Source organism: Salvelinus sp. IW2-2015, unplaced genomic scaffold (genome assembly GCF_002910315.2).
Source record: "Salvelinus sp. IW2-2015 unplaced genomic scaffold, ASM291031v2 Un_scaffold3484, whole genome shotgun sequence".
NCBI classification, from domain to species: domain Eukaryota; kingdom Metazoa; phylum Chordata; class Actinopteri; order Salmoniformes; family Salmonidae; genus Salvelinus; species Salvelinus sp. IW2-2015.
Genome location: NW_019944764.1, coordinates 14,333 through 28,515, shown reverse-complemented (window position 1 = coordinate 28,515; position 14,183 = coordinate 14,333). Strand labels below are relative to the sequence as shown.

General features: G+C 44.9%; 1 protein-coding gene across 1 annotated transcript in view; it reads left to right on the top strand.

Annotated features, from left to right (window-relative positions):
• The window catches only part of LOC112075958 (uncharacterized protein KIAA0930 homolog), a 63,610-nt gene that overhangs the window by 37,913 nt on the left and 11,514 nt on the right, over window positions 1–14,183 (top strand). The window contains 4 exon segments of the mRNA XM_070441133.1: window positions 2,418–2,491; window positions 2,494–2,509; window positions 2,512–2,570; window positions 12,740–12,942. Of these exon segments, the coding sequence (XP_070297234.1) occupies window positions 2,418–2,491; window positions 2,494–2,509; window positions 2,512–2,570; window positions 12,740–12,942 (352 nt within the window).

Below are 14,183 nucleotides of genomic sequence, written 5' to 3'. Positions count from 1 at the left end.
GGTTAAGCAACTCCAGTGTAGATTTGGCCTTGTGTTTTAGGTTTATTGTTCTGCTGAAAGGTGAATTAATCTCCCAGTGTCTGGGGAAAGCAGACTGAACCAGGTTTTCTCTAGGATGTTGCCTGGGTTTCACCTCCCAGTGTCTGGTGGGAAAGCAGACTGAACCAGGTTTTCCTCTAGGATGTGGCCTGTCCTTCACCCCTCCAGTTTCTGGTGGAAAGCAGACTGAACCAGGTTTTCCTCTAGGATGTGGCCTGTCCTTCACCTCCAGTGTCTGGTGGAAAGCAGACTGAACCAGGTTTTTCCTCTAGGATGTTGCCTGTCCTTCACCTCCCAGTGTCTGGTGGAAAGCAGACTGAACCAGGTTTTCCTCTAGGATTGGCCTTCCTTCACCTCCCAGTGTCTGGTAGAAAGCAGACTGAACCAGGTTTCCTCTAGGATGTGGCCTGTCCTTCACCTCCCAGTGTCTGTGGAAAGCAGACTGAAGCAGGTTTTCCTCTAGGATGTTGCCTGTCCTTCACCTCCCAGTGTCTGGTGGAAAGCAGACTGAAGCAGTTTTCCTCTAGGATGTGGCCTGTCCTTCATCTCCCAGTGTCTGGTGGAAAGCAGACTGAACCAGGTTTTCCTCTAGGATGTGGCCTGTGCTTATCCATAACATGATGCAGCACCACTTGCTTGAAAATATGGAGAGTGTAATCAGTAATGTGTTGTATTGGATTTGCCCCAAACATAACACTTTGTATTCAGGACATAAAGTTAATTGCTTAGCCAATTATTTTTGCAGTTTACTTTAGTGCCTTGTTGTAAACAGGCTGCATGTTTTTAGAATATTTTTATTCTATACAGATTTCCTTCTTTTCACTCTGTCATTTAGGTTAGTATTGTGGAGTCACTACAATGTTGTTGATCCATCCTCAGTTTTCTCCTATCACAACCATTAAACTCTGTAACTGTTTTAAGTCACCATTTGCTTCGTGGTGAAATTCCTGAGCGGTTTCCTTCCTCTTCGGCAACTGAGTTAAGAAGGATGCCTGTATCGTTGTAGGAACTGGGTGTATTGATACACCAGCCATAGTGTAGTAACTTCACCATGCTCTAACGGATATTCAATGTCAGCTTTTTATTTATTTCTACCCATCTACCAGTAGTTGCCCTTCTTTGCAACGCAAAACCTCCCCAGTCTTTGTGGGTTGAAATTCACACCTCGACTGAGGGACCGTACAGATAATTGTACGTGTGGGGTACAGAGATGAGGTAGTCATTCATAAATCATGTTAAACACTTTATTGCACACGGAGTGAGTCCATGCAACTTATTATGTGACTTGTTCAGCACATTTTGACTCCTGAACTAATTTAGTCTTGCCATAACAAAGGGCGGTTGAGTACTTATTGACTCAAATACATTTAGCTTTTCATTATTGAATGAAATTAGTAAATAATTCTAAAAACAAAATTCCACTTTGGTATGTGGAGTATCGTGTGTGTGTGTAGATCAGTGACCCCAAAAAATGTCAATGTAATCAATTTAAATGTCTGTAACACGACAACATGTGTAATAAGACAAGGGGTGTGAGTACTTCCTGTATGGGTGCCATTTAGGATGGAAAGCCTGAGATTAAACATCATCTCCATTACATCTCCCTGAGGACAAGCCAATAGCCGCGTAGACATATTACAGTAGACCGTTTCTCTTTGAGTTACTGTAAATCAGGAGTGGCCCTGTCCCGTCCTCCTCTTGCTCTGCTAACTGCGATAGGACTGTCCAGGGTGTTTTAAGGTCTGACCTCTGTGTTTTCTTCCAGGGTTTTAAGGTCTGACCTCTGTGTTTCTTCCAGGTGTTTTAAGGACGACCTCTGACCTCTGTGTTTTCTTCCAGGTGTTTTAAGGTCTGACCTCTGTGTTTTCTTCCAGGTGTTTTTAGACGACCTCTGACCTCTGTGTTTTCTTCCAGGGTGTTTTAAGGACGACCTCTGACCTCTGTGTTTTCTTCCAGGGTTCTAAGTCTGACCTCTGTGTTTTCTTCCAGGTGTTTTAAGGTCTGACCTCTGACCTCTGTTTTCTTCCAGGGTGTTTTAAGACGACCTCTGACCTCTGTTTTCTTCCAGGGTGTTTTAAGGACGACCTCTGACCTCTGTTTTCTTCCAGGGTGTTTAAGGTCTGACCTCTGTGTTTTCTTTCCAGGGTGTTTTAAGGACGACCTCTGACCTCTGTGTTTTCTTCCAGGGTGTTTTAAGGACGACCTCTGTGTTTTCTTCCAGGGTGTTTTAAGGTCTGACCTCTGTGTTTTCTTCCAGGGGTGTTTTAAGGACGACCTCTGACCTCTGTGTTTTCTTCCAGGGTGTTTTAAGGACGACCTCTGTGTTTTCTTCCAGGGTGTTTTAAGGACTGACCTCTGACCTCTGTGTTTTCTTCCAGGGTGTTTTAAGGACGACCGCATCGTGTTCTTGACATGGATGTTCTCCACGTACTTCATGGAGAAGCTGTCGCCGCGCGGGAACAGGACGACATGTTTTTTACGTCCGCAGGAAGCTGTCATACGTCAGCCCCGACCAATCAGAAGGAAAGAAGGTGAGCGAGCGAGATAGTGAGTGGTGTGAGACAGTGAATATGTTATAGTGTTCCGTACGGTTGGAGTTTCCGTACGGTTGGAGTGTTCCGTACGGTTGGATGTTCCGTACGGTTGGAGTGTTCCGTACGGTTGGAGTGTTCCGTTACAGTGGGGCAAAAAAAAATTTAGTCAGCCACCAATTGTGCAAGTTCTCCCACTTAGAAAGATGAGAGAGGCCTGTAATTTCATCATAGGTACACTTCAACTATGAGACAAAATGAGGGAAAAAAATCCAGAAAATCACATTGTAGGATTTTTTATGAATTTATTTGCAAATTATGGTGGAAAATAAGTATCTTTGTATTTGGTCAATAACAAAAGTTTATCTCAATACTTTGTTATATACCCTTTGTTGGCAATGACAGAGGTCAAACGTTTTCTGTAAGTCTTCACAAGGTTTTCACACACTGTTGCTGGTATTTTGGCCCATTCCTCTAGAGCAGTGATGTTTTGGGGCTGTTGCTGGGTATATTTGGCAATGTGTTGTGACACAACTGTACATTTTAGAGTGTCATTTTATTGTCCCCAGCACAAGGTGCACCTTTGTAATGATCATGCTGTTTAATCAGCTTCTTGATATGCCACAGGTGTTAGAAATGCATTAGAAACGCTCACTAACAGGAATGTAAACAAAGTTGTGCATTTGGAACATATCAAATCAAATCTGGGATCTTTTATTTCAGCTCATGAAACATGAGACCAACACTTTACATGTTGCGTTTATATTTTACTTCAGTGTAAATCAGATATTTCTTTATTTCATTTTCAATACATTTGCTAAAATGTCTAAAAACATGTTTTCATTCTGTCATTATAGCACAGGGTATTGTGATGTCATTATAGCACAGGGTATTGTGATGTCATTACAGCCCAGGGTATTGTGATGTCATTACAGCACAGGGTATTGTGATGTCATTACAGCCCAGGGTATTGTGATGTCATTACAGCCCAGGGTATTGTGATGTCATTACAGCCCAGGGTATTGTGATGTCATTACAGCCCAGGGTATTGTGTGCAGATGGATGAGAGAGGGAAAAAAATCTATTGAATCCATTTTGAATTCAGGCTGTAACACAACAACATGTGGAATAAGTCCAGGGGTATGAATACTTTCTGACGGCTCTGTAATGATATCTATATAGGCTGCATGACAATAGGCTGTTGATGATTTGAGCCGGGTGGCAGGTAGCCTAGTGGTTAGAGCATTGGGCCAGTAACCGTAACAACCGTTTCGTAGTGTCAGGCTTTGAAACAACATCCACAACGACCATAACGACCATGTTTTACACTGTTTCAACCTGCTGTTGAACTTCTTTCTTCAAATGGATTAATATGACAGTGAGGGGAGTTTTTTTTTAAAGTACTATACTGTTTTGATGATAAGTGTTTGATGTGATTTTAGATTTCATTTGCATTGATGTCATAGTTAGAGGGACAATGGAGCCCTGAGTACCAGGCCATTAGGACCTGACGGAGGGACAATAGAGCCCTGAGTACCAGGCCATTAGGACCTGACGGAGGGACAATAGAGCCCTGAGTACCAGGCCATTAGGACCTGAAGGAGGGACAATAGAGCCCTGAGTACCAGGCCATTAGACGCTATGAGGGACAATGGAGCCTGAGTACCAGGCCATTAGGACCTGATGAGGGACAATAGAGCCCTGAGTACCAGGCCATTAGGACCTGATGAGGGACAATAGAGCCCTGAGTACAGGCCATTAGGACCTGAGGAGGGACAAGGAGCCCTGAGTACCAGGCCATTAGACTTGATGGAGACAAAGAGCCCTGAGTACCAGGCCATTAGGACCTGATGAGGGACAATAGAGCCCTGATGACCAGGCCATTAGGACCTGATGGAGGACAAAGAGCCCTGAGTACCAGGCCATTAGAACTGATGAGGGAAGGGAGCCTGAGTACAGGCCATTAGGACCTATGGAGGACAAGAGCCCTGAGTACCAGGCCATTAGGACCTGATGGAGGGACAAGAGGCCCTGAGTACCAGGCCATTAGGACCTGATGGAGGACAATGGAGCCCTGAGTACCGAGCCATTAGGACCTGATGGAGGGACAATGAGCCCTGAGTACCAGGCCATTAGGACCTGATGGAGGGACAATGGAGCCCTAGTACCAGCCATTAGGACCTGATGGAGGGACAATGAGCCCTGAGACCAGGCCATTAGACCTGATGGAGGGACAATGGAGCCCTGAGACCAGCCATTAGGACCTGATGGAGGGACAATAGAGCCCTGAGACCAGGCCATTAGAGACTGATGGAGGGACAATGGAGCCCTGAGTACCAGGCCATTAGGACCTGATGGAGGACAATGGAGCCTGAGACCAAGGCCAAGGACCTGATGAGGGGAAAATGAGCCCTGAGACCAGGCCATTAGGACCTGATGAGGGAACAAATGGAGCCCTGAGAACCAGGCCATTAGGACCTAATGGGGACATAGGCACCCACCTGAGAGCACCATGAGCAAACGCATTAGGACCTGATGGAGGGACAATGAGCCCTGAGGAACCAGGCCATTAGGACCTGATGGAGGGACAATGGCCGGTAGACCAGCGCATTAGGACCTGATTGATGGTGTGTAGTCAGTTGGGTGTAACCAAACATTCCAGAGTTATTTAAGGAGACGAATTTGACTCAGCGAATGTGACTGTGTCTTGACTCATGACTGCTGATGTGGCGGTAAAAATGGCCACACAACAGCCGGGACCACAAATACCATGATAGGACGAGTCAAACAACATGATTGGGTTTTTAACATTGAATTTGGGATTATTAACATGATTTGGATTTATTAAACATATTTGGGTTTATTAACATGATTGGAATGTAACAGATTGGGTTATTAACATGAATTTGGATTGAGTAAGAGTTTGGATTGGATTGACGGAGTGAGTGTGGAATTATTACATGATTTGGGATTATTAACATGATTTGGGATTATTAACAACATGATTTGGGATTATTAACAACATGATTTGGGTTTAACAACATGATTTGGGTTTAACAACATGATTTGGGTTTAACAACATGATTTGGGTTTATTAACATGATTTGGGTTTAACAACATGATTTGGGTTTAACAACATGATTTGGGTTTAACAACATGATTTGGGTTTAACAACATGATTTGGGTTTAACAGAATATGAGCTTTGAAAAGAAACATTTCCACTGGGACAGTTATTTTTTGGTTTTATAGAACAACTGACTGAGATCAATGTTACACTGTCTAAAAAATGTAAACATGCAAATGTCTTCTAATCTAGCATTTTTAAAGGGAGCAATCTGCAGTTCAAATAAACCATGTTTAACTAAAGGAACTTTGTGAAGGACCCTTCACAGGTTCACAGGCCTAATCTTCATGGATATGGCTTTCACAGAGTAGAAGGTCTTCCATCCCCTCCAGTTGACTCCCATCTGTGAGTTCAATCCCCATGTATAAAGACCGTTGGGGTTTGACAAGTAACACTCGTTGAACCAATAACCTCCGACTGCGCCGACTGCACAGTTGGTCTCATGGGGGTCCTGGTCTCGGTCGAAGGTGGAGAACTTCATACCGCTGTGATAGGTGAGAGAGTCCCCTTTGGTTCAAGCAGGAAACACAGGTCAGATGTTAAGGTACCTGTTTACCACATAGGCTACTGCCCAGAGCCCTGGTCACAATCAGTCTACTATGTCTCAATGTGATCTAGGACCAGGTCTCCCCCCTGTCCTTTCTATGTAATAATCATGATCTCTAACTGATCCCAGAGCAGCTCTAACATGATGTATCTGTACGGTCTCCCCCCTGTCCTTTCTATGTAATAATCATGATCTCTAATAAACTGATCCCAGATCAGCTCTAACATGATGTATCTGTACGGTCTCCCCCCCCCCCGTCCTTTCTATGATAATAATATGATCTCTAATTAACTGATCCCAGATCAGCTCTAACATGATGTATCTATACGGGCCCCCCTCATGGGGGTTGTATTCACTAGGAATCAAACGGAACCGAATGAGGGAACCTAGTGGAACTCTGGACAAATTAATACAGCCCAGATGTTAAACTGTTCTCACCTGAACTCTGCACTAATGAATACAGCCCAGATGTTAAACTGTTCTCACCTGAACTCTGGACTAATGAATACAGCCCAGATGTTAAACTGTTCTCACCTGAACTCTGGACTAATGAATACAGCCCAGATGTTAAACTGTTCTCACCTGAACTCGTGGACTAATGAATACAGCCCAGATGTTAAACTGTTCTCACTGACGCTCTGGACTAATGAATACAGGCCAGATGTTAAACTGTTCACCTGAACTCTGCACTAATGAATACAGCCCAGATGTTAAACTGTTCTCACCTGAACTCTGGACTAATGAATACAGGCCAGATGTTAAACTGTTCTCACTGAACTCTGGACTAATGAATACAGGCCAGATGTTAAACTGTTCTCACCTGAACTCTGGACTAATGAATACAGGCCAGATGTTAAACTGTTCTCACCTGAACTCTGCACTAATGAATACAGCCCAGATGTTAAACTGTTTCACCTGAACTCTGGACTAATGAATACAGCCCAGATGTTAAACTGTTCTCACCTGAACTCTGGACTAATGAATACAGCCCAGATGTTAAACTGTTCTCACCTGAACTCTGGACTAATGAATACAGCCCAGATGTTAAACTGTTCTCACCTGAACTCTGGACTAATGAATACAGCCCAGATGTTAAACTGTTCTCACCTGAACTCTGGACTAATGATACAGCCCAGATGTTAACTGTTCTCACCTGAACTCTGGACTAATGAATACAGCCAGATGTTAAACTGTTCTCACCTGAACTCTGGACTAATGAATACAGCCCAGATGTTAACTGTTCTCACCTGAACTTGGACTAATGAATACAGGCCAGATGTTAAACTGTTCTCACCTGAACTTCTGGACTAATGAATACAGCCCAGATGTTAAACTGTTCTCCCTGAACTCTGGACTAATGAATCAGCCAGATGTTAAACTGTTCTCACCTGAATCTGGACAATGAATACAGGCCATGTTAAACTGTTCTCACCTGAACTCTGCACTATGAATACAGGCCAGATGTTAAACTGTTCTCACCTGAACTCTGGCACAATGAATACAGGCAGATGTTAAACTGTTCTCACCTGAACTCTGGACTAATGAATACAGGCCAGATGTTAAACTGTTCTCACCTGAACTCTGGCACTAAGAATACAGGCCAGATGTTAAACTGTTCTCACCTGAACTCTGGACTAATGAATACAGGCCCAGATGTTAAACTGTTCTCACCTGAACTCTGCACTAATGAATACAGGCCAGATGTTAAACTGTTCTCACCTGAACTCTGGACTAATGAATACAGGCCAGATGTTAAACTGTTCTCACCTGAACTCTGACTAATGAAACAGCCCAGATGTTAAACTGTTCTCACCTGAACTCTGGACTAATGAATACAGCCCAGATGTTAAACTGTTCTCACCTGAACTCTGGACTAATGAATACAGGCCAGATGTTAAACTGTTCTCACCTGAACTCTGGACTAATGAATACAGGCCAGATGTTAACCTGTCTCACCTGAACTCTGGACTAATGAATACAGCCCAGATGTTACCTGTTCTCACCTGAACTCTGGACAATGAATACAGGCCAGATGTTAAACTGCTTCTCACTGAACTCTGGACTAATGAATACAGGCCAGATGTTAAACTTTCTCACCTGAACTCTGGACTAATGAATAAGGCCAGATGTTAAACTGTTCTCACCTGAACTCTGGCACTAATGAATACAGGCCAGATGTTAAACTGTTCTCACTGAACTCTGCACTAATGAATACAGGCCAGATGTTAAACTGTTCTCACCTGATCTGGACTAATGAATACAGGCCAGATGTTAAACTGTTCTCACCTGAACTCTGCACTAATGAATACAGGCCAGATGTTAAACTGTTCTCACCTGAACTCTGGACTAATGAATACAGGCCCAGTGTTAAACTGTTCTCACCTGAACTCTGGACTAATGAATACAGGCCAGATGTTAAACTGTTCTCACCTGAACTCTGGCACTAATGAATACAGCCCAGATGATAAACTGTTCTACCTAACTCGACTTAATGAATACAGATGTTAAACTGTTCTCACCTGAACTCTGGACTAATGAATACAGCCAGATGTTAAACTGTTCTCACCTGAACTCTGACTAATGAATACAGGCCCAGATGTTAAACTGTTTCTCACACTAAACTCCTGCAGCGTCTGTTACAAGCAAAGCCCACGATGTCTTTACCGCAGACTGTTCAGCGACTCTGCTACTATTGGAGATGATCAAGCGAGGAGATCCAGAGATGCGTAGAACTTGATTTCTGCCTCACCTAAGCTGAGCTACTGAATTTGTACACCCGCCACTGTGTCTTTTCAAGCGTCAGAGGTAGCTCGGTTCCTCAGGCCTGCATCTGACAGCGTAATTGCAACTATTTATTAAAGCCAGATTGAATTAATCTTGTAGCCTTCAGTTCAGATTGGACTTTGCTGGCAGTCAAGACAGTCAGGCCTTCACGTGGTAGAGAGGTAGGCGTCGAGTCCCAAGGTCCGTCACATGTACCTTGCGACTCGTGTAGGTAACTTCAGGTCCGGAATCACAGTGCGTGCCTAACCATGGCTAATTCGATATCGAACGATGACCTGGTGAACCCTTATGAGCGACGATATATCAGACATGGTCGGACCTACCAAGAGTCAGAGGCCGCTGGTCAAGTCTGAAGACCAGTTCCTCTTTACCTGGTTAATTCATATCACACCACCTGTGTTCCCAGGTCTACGAACCAGTCCTCTTGTCATAACGCTGGTATGTATTCATTATCACCACGCTGGTGTCCCAGGTCTAAAACCAGGCTCCTCGGAGCCTAGTAAATCATATACCACTAGGGTTGTCTCGTTGTAAATACAGTCCTCTTCGACTGTGATCTAATCAAAGACCTGCATCGCGGGTACGGCAATGTCCAGGATCATGAAACACAGCAAAGTGGCTTCCGTACCTAGGAATCATATCCACCGACACGCGGAGTTCCGTGTACATGACAGCCCTCTACGGTTGATCATATAAGCCTGCGATTGTCCCCAGGCTAAGATATTACGCTCTATGGTAATTCATGATCACATCCTGGTGACTAACCATCCTACCTGGTTTGTCTATCAACCACCGGGTTTTCTCCAGGTCTAATAACCAGTCCTCTTCTACCTGGTAATCATATCACCACCTGGTGTCCCAGTCTAAAACCCAGTCCTCTTACTACAACTGGTAATTCAGTATTCACCCACCTGTGTACCCAGGATCTAAAACCAGTTCCGATGAAGAGGAACATGTGAAACTGTAGAAGCGGCTGGCGTCGAGGTCGAAGTTTGATGTCTTAAAAAGGATTCTCTATTTCTATCATTACAGAAAGTGAATGTTTCGTTTCAGTGCACAGAAATAATGATGTTCAGAAGCTTACTTCATTTGTTTGTTATATATACTGTACCAGTAATTGGTACTTGGAAAAATTACATTAGCCTTAAGCTGGTTGGAAAATCAACGTTAAGCTTTCAGCAAAAGGTGACTTGAAGAATCAAAGAGACTTGGTTACCCGGAGTGTACTAGAATCCAGTATGTCTTCGAAGAGATCGTTGCATAGCTGGTTTGTCGTTCTAAGATCGAGCTCGGCTGCATAAGTGTCGATCTACCAAATAGATAGGAGCTACGATAGACAGGCTCCATATCAGACGAGAGAACATAAATGGATAACACGTGACGACTTAAGATGCTTGGTATTGTGTCTATCATTTGCTCACAAGTTATTCAAATGTAGAAATCAGTAAATAAAGAAAAAGACCTGACTGAGTGGAGCGTGTCTGTTGAGTATTAATTATGTTATTTACCATGTATTTTGAACGCTTGCTATGTGGGGTCATGTGGTGGCGTGGGAGGTTGATGGGTTCATTTGGAGTTGCGGCAGTCGCTGTCAGGCAACTGTTTAAACACACCGACTAAAAGGGGATTCTGTGTGTGTCTTGTTGGATGGGCTATCCTTGGCTGTGCTTGTTTTGGATTGGTTTGTTGGGTCTGTTGATTGACTAGTTGTGGGTGTAAGGTTTGGATTGGGTCTTGTGTGCTTGGATGTGGTCCTTGATTGGTCTGCTTGTTGTGTCCGATTGTTTGGTGTGATTGCTCGCCCTAACTAACTGGACGCCCAGTCAAAACCTCACGAATCAGAGAAATGTCATTTAAACAAAACCATATGATTCATTTTATATTATCCAGGTTTTTATGGGATGATCATGTTCCTGTAAAGAAAGGCTTCGCTGAAGTGTAAGGATGCCTACGCCAAGCCCAGTACTCTCCTGCTGGCATGTGTCCAAAGCCGTTTTGTGTACTGTCCCATCCTCTGTAGGAAAGTCACGTTCCATCCATTCTCACTGCGAAGCACCTGGTAGAGGAAGCGAGGGGGAAGGGGGGGTGGAGGGGGCGGGTGAAGAGAGGAGAATGTTAAAGCAATGCTAGGCCATGTCTCAGTACTACTCAGGAGAATTCAGTACCAACGGTTGATTAGACTGACGCAGAATCGGTTTTACATAGGTGATCACCTGTACCGGCAGAATAGTGTTGTTTTTAAAGTACTTCAACAAGATCAGTTATTGTGTCATAGCGTCTGTTTGAGGCTGAACTAGTTTGTAAGTGTTGTGTGACTAATTTATTCGGGCTACAATTAAACATATTTAGTGGGATTAAATAAGATCCAATCCAGATTCATTGAAAGTAAAAATGTCACGCAATTATGTGTAGGCTGACTCTAGTCTGTCTGGAGGGGTGAGGCTGACTAGTATGTGTCTGGAAGGGGTGAGGCCGACTCTAGTCTGGGTCTGGAGGGGTCGAGGCCGACTAGTCTGGTCTGGATTGAGGCTTGAGGGCGACTCTAGTACTGGTCTGGAGGGGTCCGAGGACTGCGACTAGTCTGTGTCTGGGAGGGGTTCAGAGGCCGACTAGTCTGGTCTGGAGGGTCAGGAGCGAACTCTAAGTCTGGTCTGGATGGTCGAGGGGCGACTCTAGTCTGTCTGGAGGGGAACGATCGAGGTCTGTCTGACGGTGAGCTCTAGTCTGGTCTGGAGGGTCGAGGCCGACTCTCGAGTCTGGTCTGGAGGGGTGTCGAGGCCCGACTTCTGGTCTGGTTGAGGTGTGAGGCCGACTCTGGTCTGCGCTGAGGCGGTCGAGGCCGACTCTGGTCTGATCGAAGGCGACTCAGCTGTCTGAGGGGCGAGGCCGAACTTCTGTTCTGGTCTGGAGGGTCGAGGGCGACTTCTAGTGTCTGGAGGGTTGAGGCCGCCTGTTCTGGTATGTAATCTGTTAAATAAGTTTCCTTCTAGGTCTGGCGCTTACTCACAGGTCGCATTTCCCTCCGTCCGGTGGTCGCATATCACAGTTAGGGGACGTCATCGAGGCGAGTTGGTCAGCAGGGTAGATATCCTGTAGGACCAACCCATGGTCTTGGCTCCGTCGTTGTAGATGTCCAGGCAGCAGCAGAGGCTGGAAAACATATAACCCTTTAGACTGAAACAGCTACCGACAGCAGCACACATGGACGAACCGTCAAGGGCTAACACGGGTATTCACAGAGGAGACTTTTACATCTTTGTTTATTTTAATGGTCTATTCTAAGGTGTGAAAACGTAGATAAATTTTCGCCTCAATATAATTGGAAGTTATATGTCTGTTTACATATAAACAGTCTGTAGTGGTAAAATTCTGCCCGTGTAAAATTGTAGCTTACAACTTACATGCATTGTTGGAAGCGGTCCAGAGCAGTCTTTATCCCGTTGTTTATCGCAGGCGACGGACAAATAATGTGATTGTGACTCTCATTACGCATCCTTTTGTTGTATTTTTAGGAAGATGGTTGATCATGATTGGCTGATTTAATCAGGAAGCAAAGCAGATTCAGCATAGACATTTCCACTTCTGTAGGTTTCCTGGACTCTGTCTGTTTAAACATCAGTGTTTCTTCTGATCCAGTATTCGCCAGGTTGGTCATCCATGAATTCACGCATAAACATGCGTTACTCTAACCTTTCTGCTCATATTTTGTCAAGGCCTTCGTGTCCGTTTTCCCCAGTTTCTCGCGGGGTCCGTTTCCCTCCCGGTTCTATCGGGTTCCGTTCTCGCACCTAATCGCGGTCCGTTTCCACTCTCCCGCGTTCATGGTTCCCTATCGGGCCGTTCCTCTGGCAGGTGCCCCTATCGGGCGTTCCCTCCCGGACAAGTTCCAATCTCCGTTCTTCGGTTCCCTATCGCGGTCCGTGTTCCCTCCCGTAGGTTCCCTATTCCGTCCGTTCCTCGATGCAGGTTCTCTATCGGTCCGTTTTCCCTCCACGTCAGGTTCCCTATCGCGGTCCGTTCCCTGCCGTCAGTTCCCTATCCGGGGTCGCGTTTCCCTCCCGTCAGGTTCCCTATCGCGGTCGCTTTTCCCTCCCGTAGTTTCCTATTTCCCTCCCGTCAGGTTCCCTATCGCGGTCCGTTTCCCTCCCGTCAGGTTCCCTATCGCGGTCCGTTTCCCTCCGTCAGGTTCCCAGTCCGTTAGTCTCTAGAAAGGCTGTTAACAGATGCCGTAGGAGAATGAAGGTAGATGTTACGATTTCAACGTTCTGCTCAAGGGGGTCTTCAGTTTCCAAACATCCTGACACTGTTTCCAACATTTTTCATTGTTTTATTAAAAATGTATATGTTCTCTGCAAATCTCTTTATTTAACAAGGCAAGTCAGTTAAGAACAAATTCTTATTTAGGCTGTTCAGGGGCAGAACGACAGATTTTTACCTTGTCAAGATCGGAGATTCGATCTTGCAACCTTTCGGTTACAAGTCCAACGCTCTAACCGCTAGGCTACGCTGCCGCCCCTTTTCTGTTCTTTACTCGTTAGATAGCTGGCTAGACTAACTTACCCCAAACAAATTGTAGATGACATGGCTAATTGAGTGACTCTCTCAGTTATAATTATAGAATATTAAATATTTATGGGGCACCACTTGCATGTTCTCAGTCAGGTAGTCCTTACACACCATAGAGAAGGATAGAGGTCTCCAGAAGGCGGTATTAAGGCCTTACACACACCATAGAGAATGATAGAGGTCTCTAGTGGCCAGAAGGCAGTATTAAGGCCTTACACACCATAGAGAATGATAGAGGTCTCTCGTTGCCAGAAGGCGGTATTAAGGCCTTACACACCATAGAGAATGATAGAGGTCTCTCGTTGCCAGAAGGCGATATTAAGGCCTTACACACCATAGAGAATGATAGAGGCCTCTAGTGGCCAGAAGGTGGTATTAAGGCATTACACACCATAGAGAATGATAGAGGCCTCTAGTGGCCAGAAGGTGGTATTAAGGCATTACACACCATAGAGAATGATAGAGGTATCTAGTGGCCAGAAGGCGGAATTAAGTCCTGTGTTGAGTTGGAATACAGTGTTCCTCTAGTGATGGGCAGTGTTGTGTATTTCAGGTGGAATAAATCAGTGTAATTGTATATCTGTATATTCC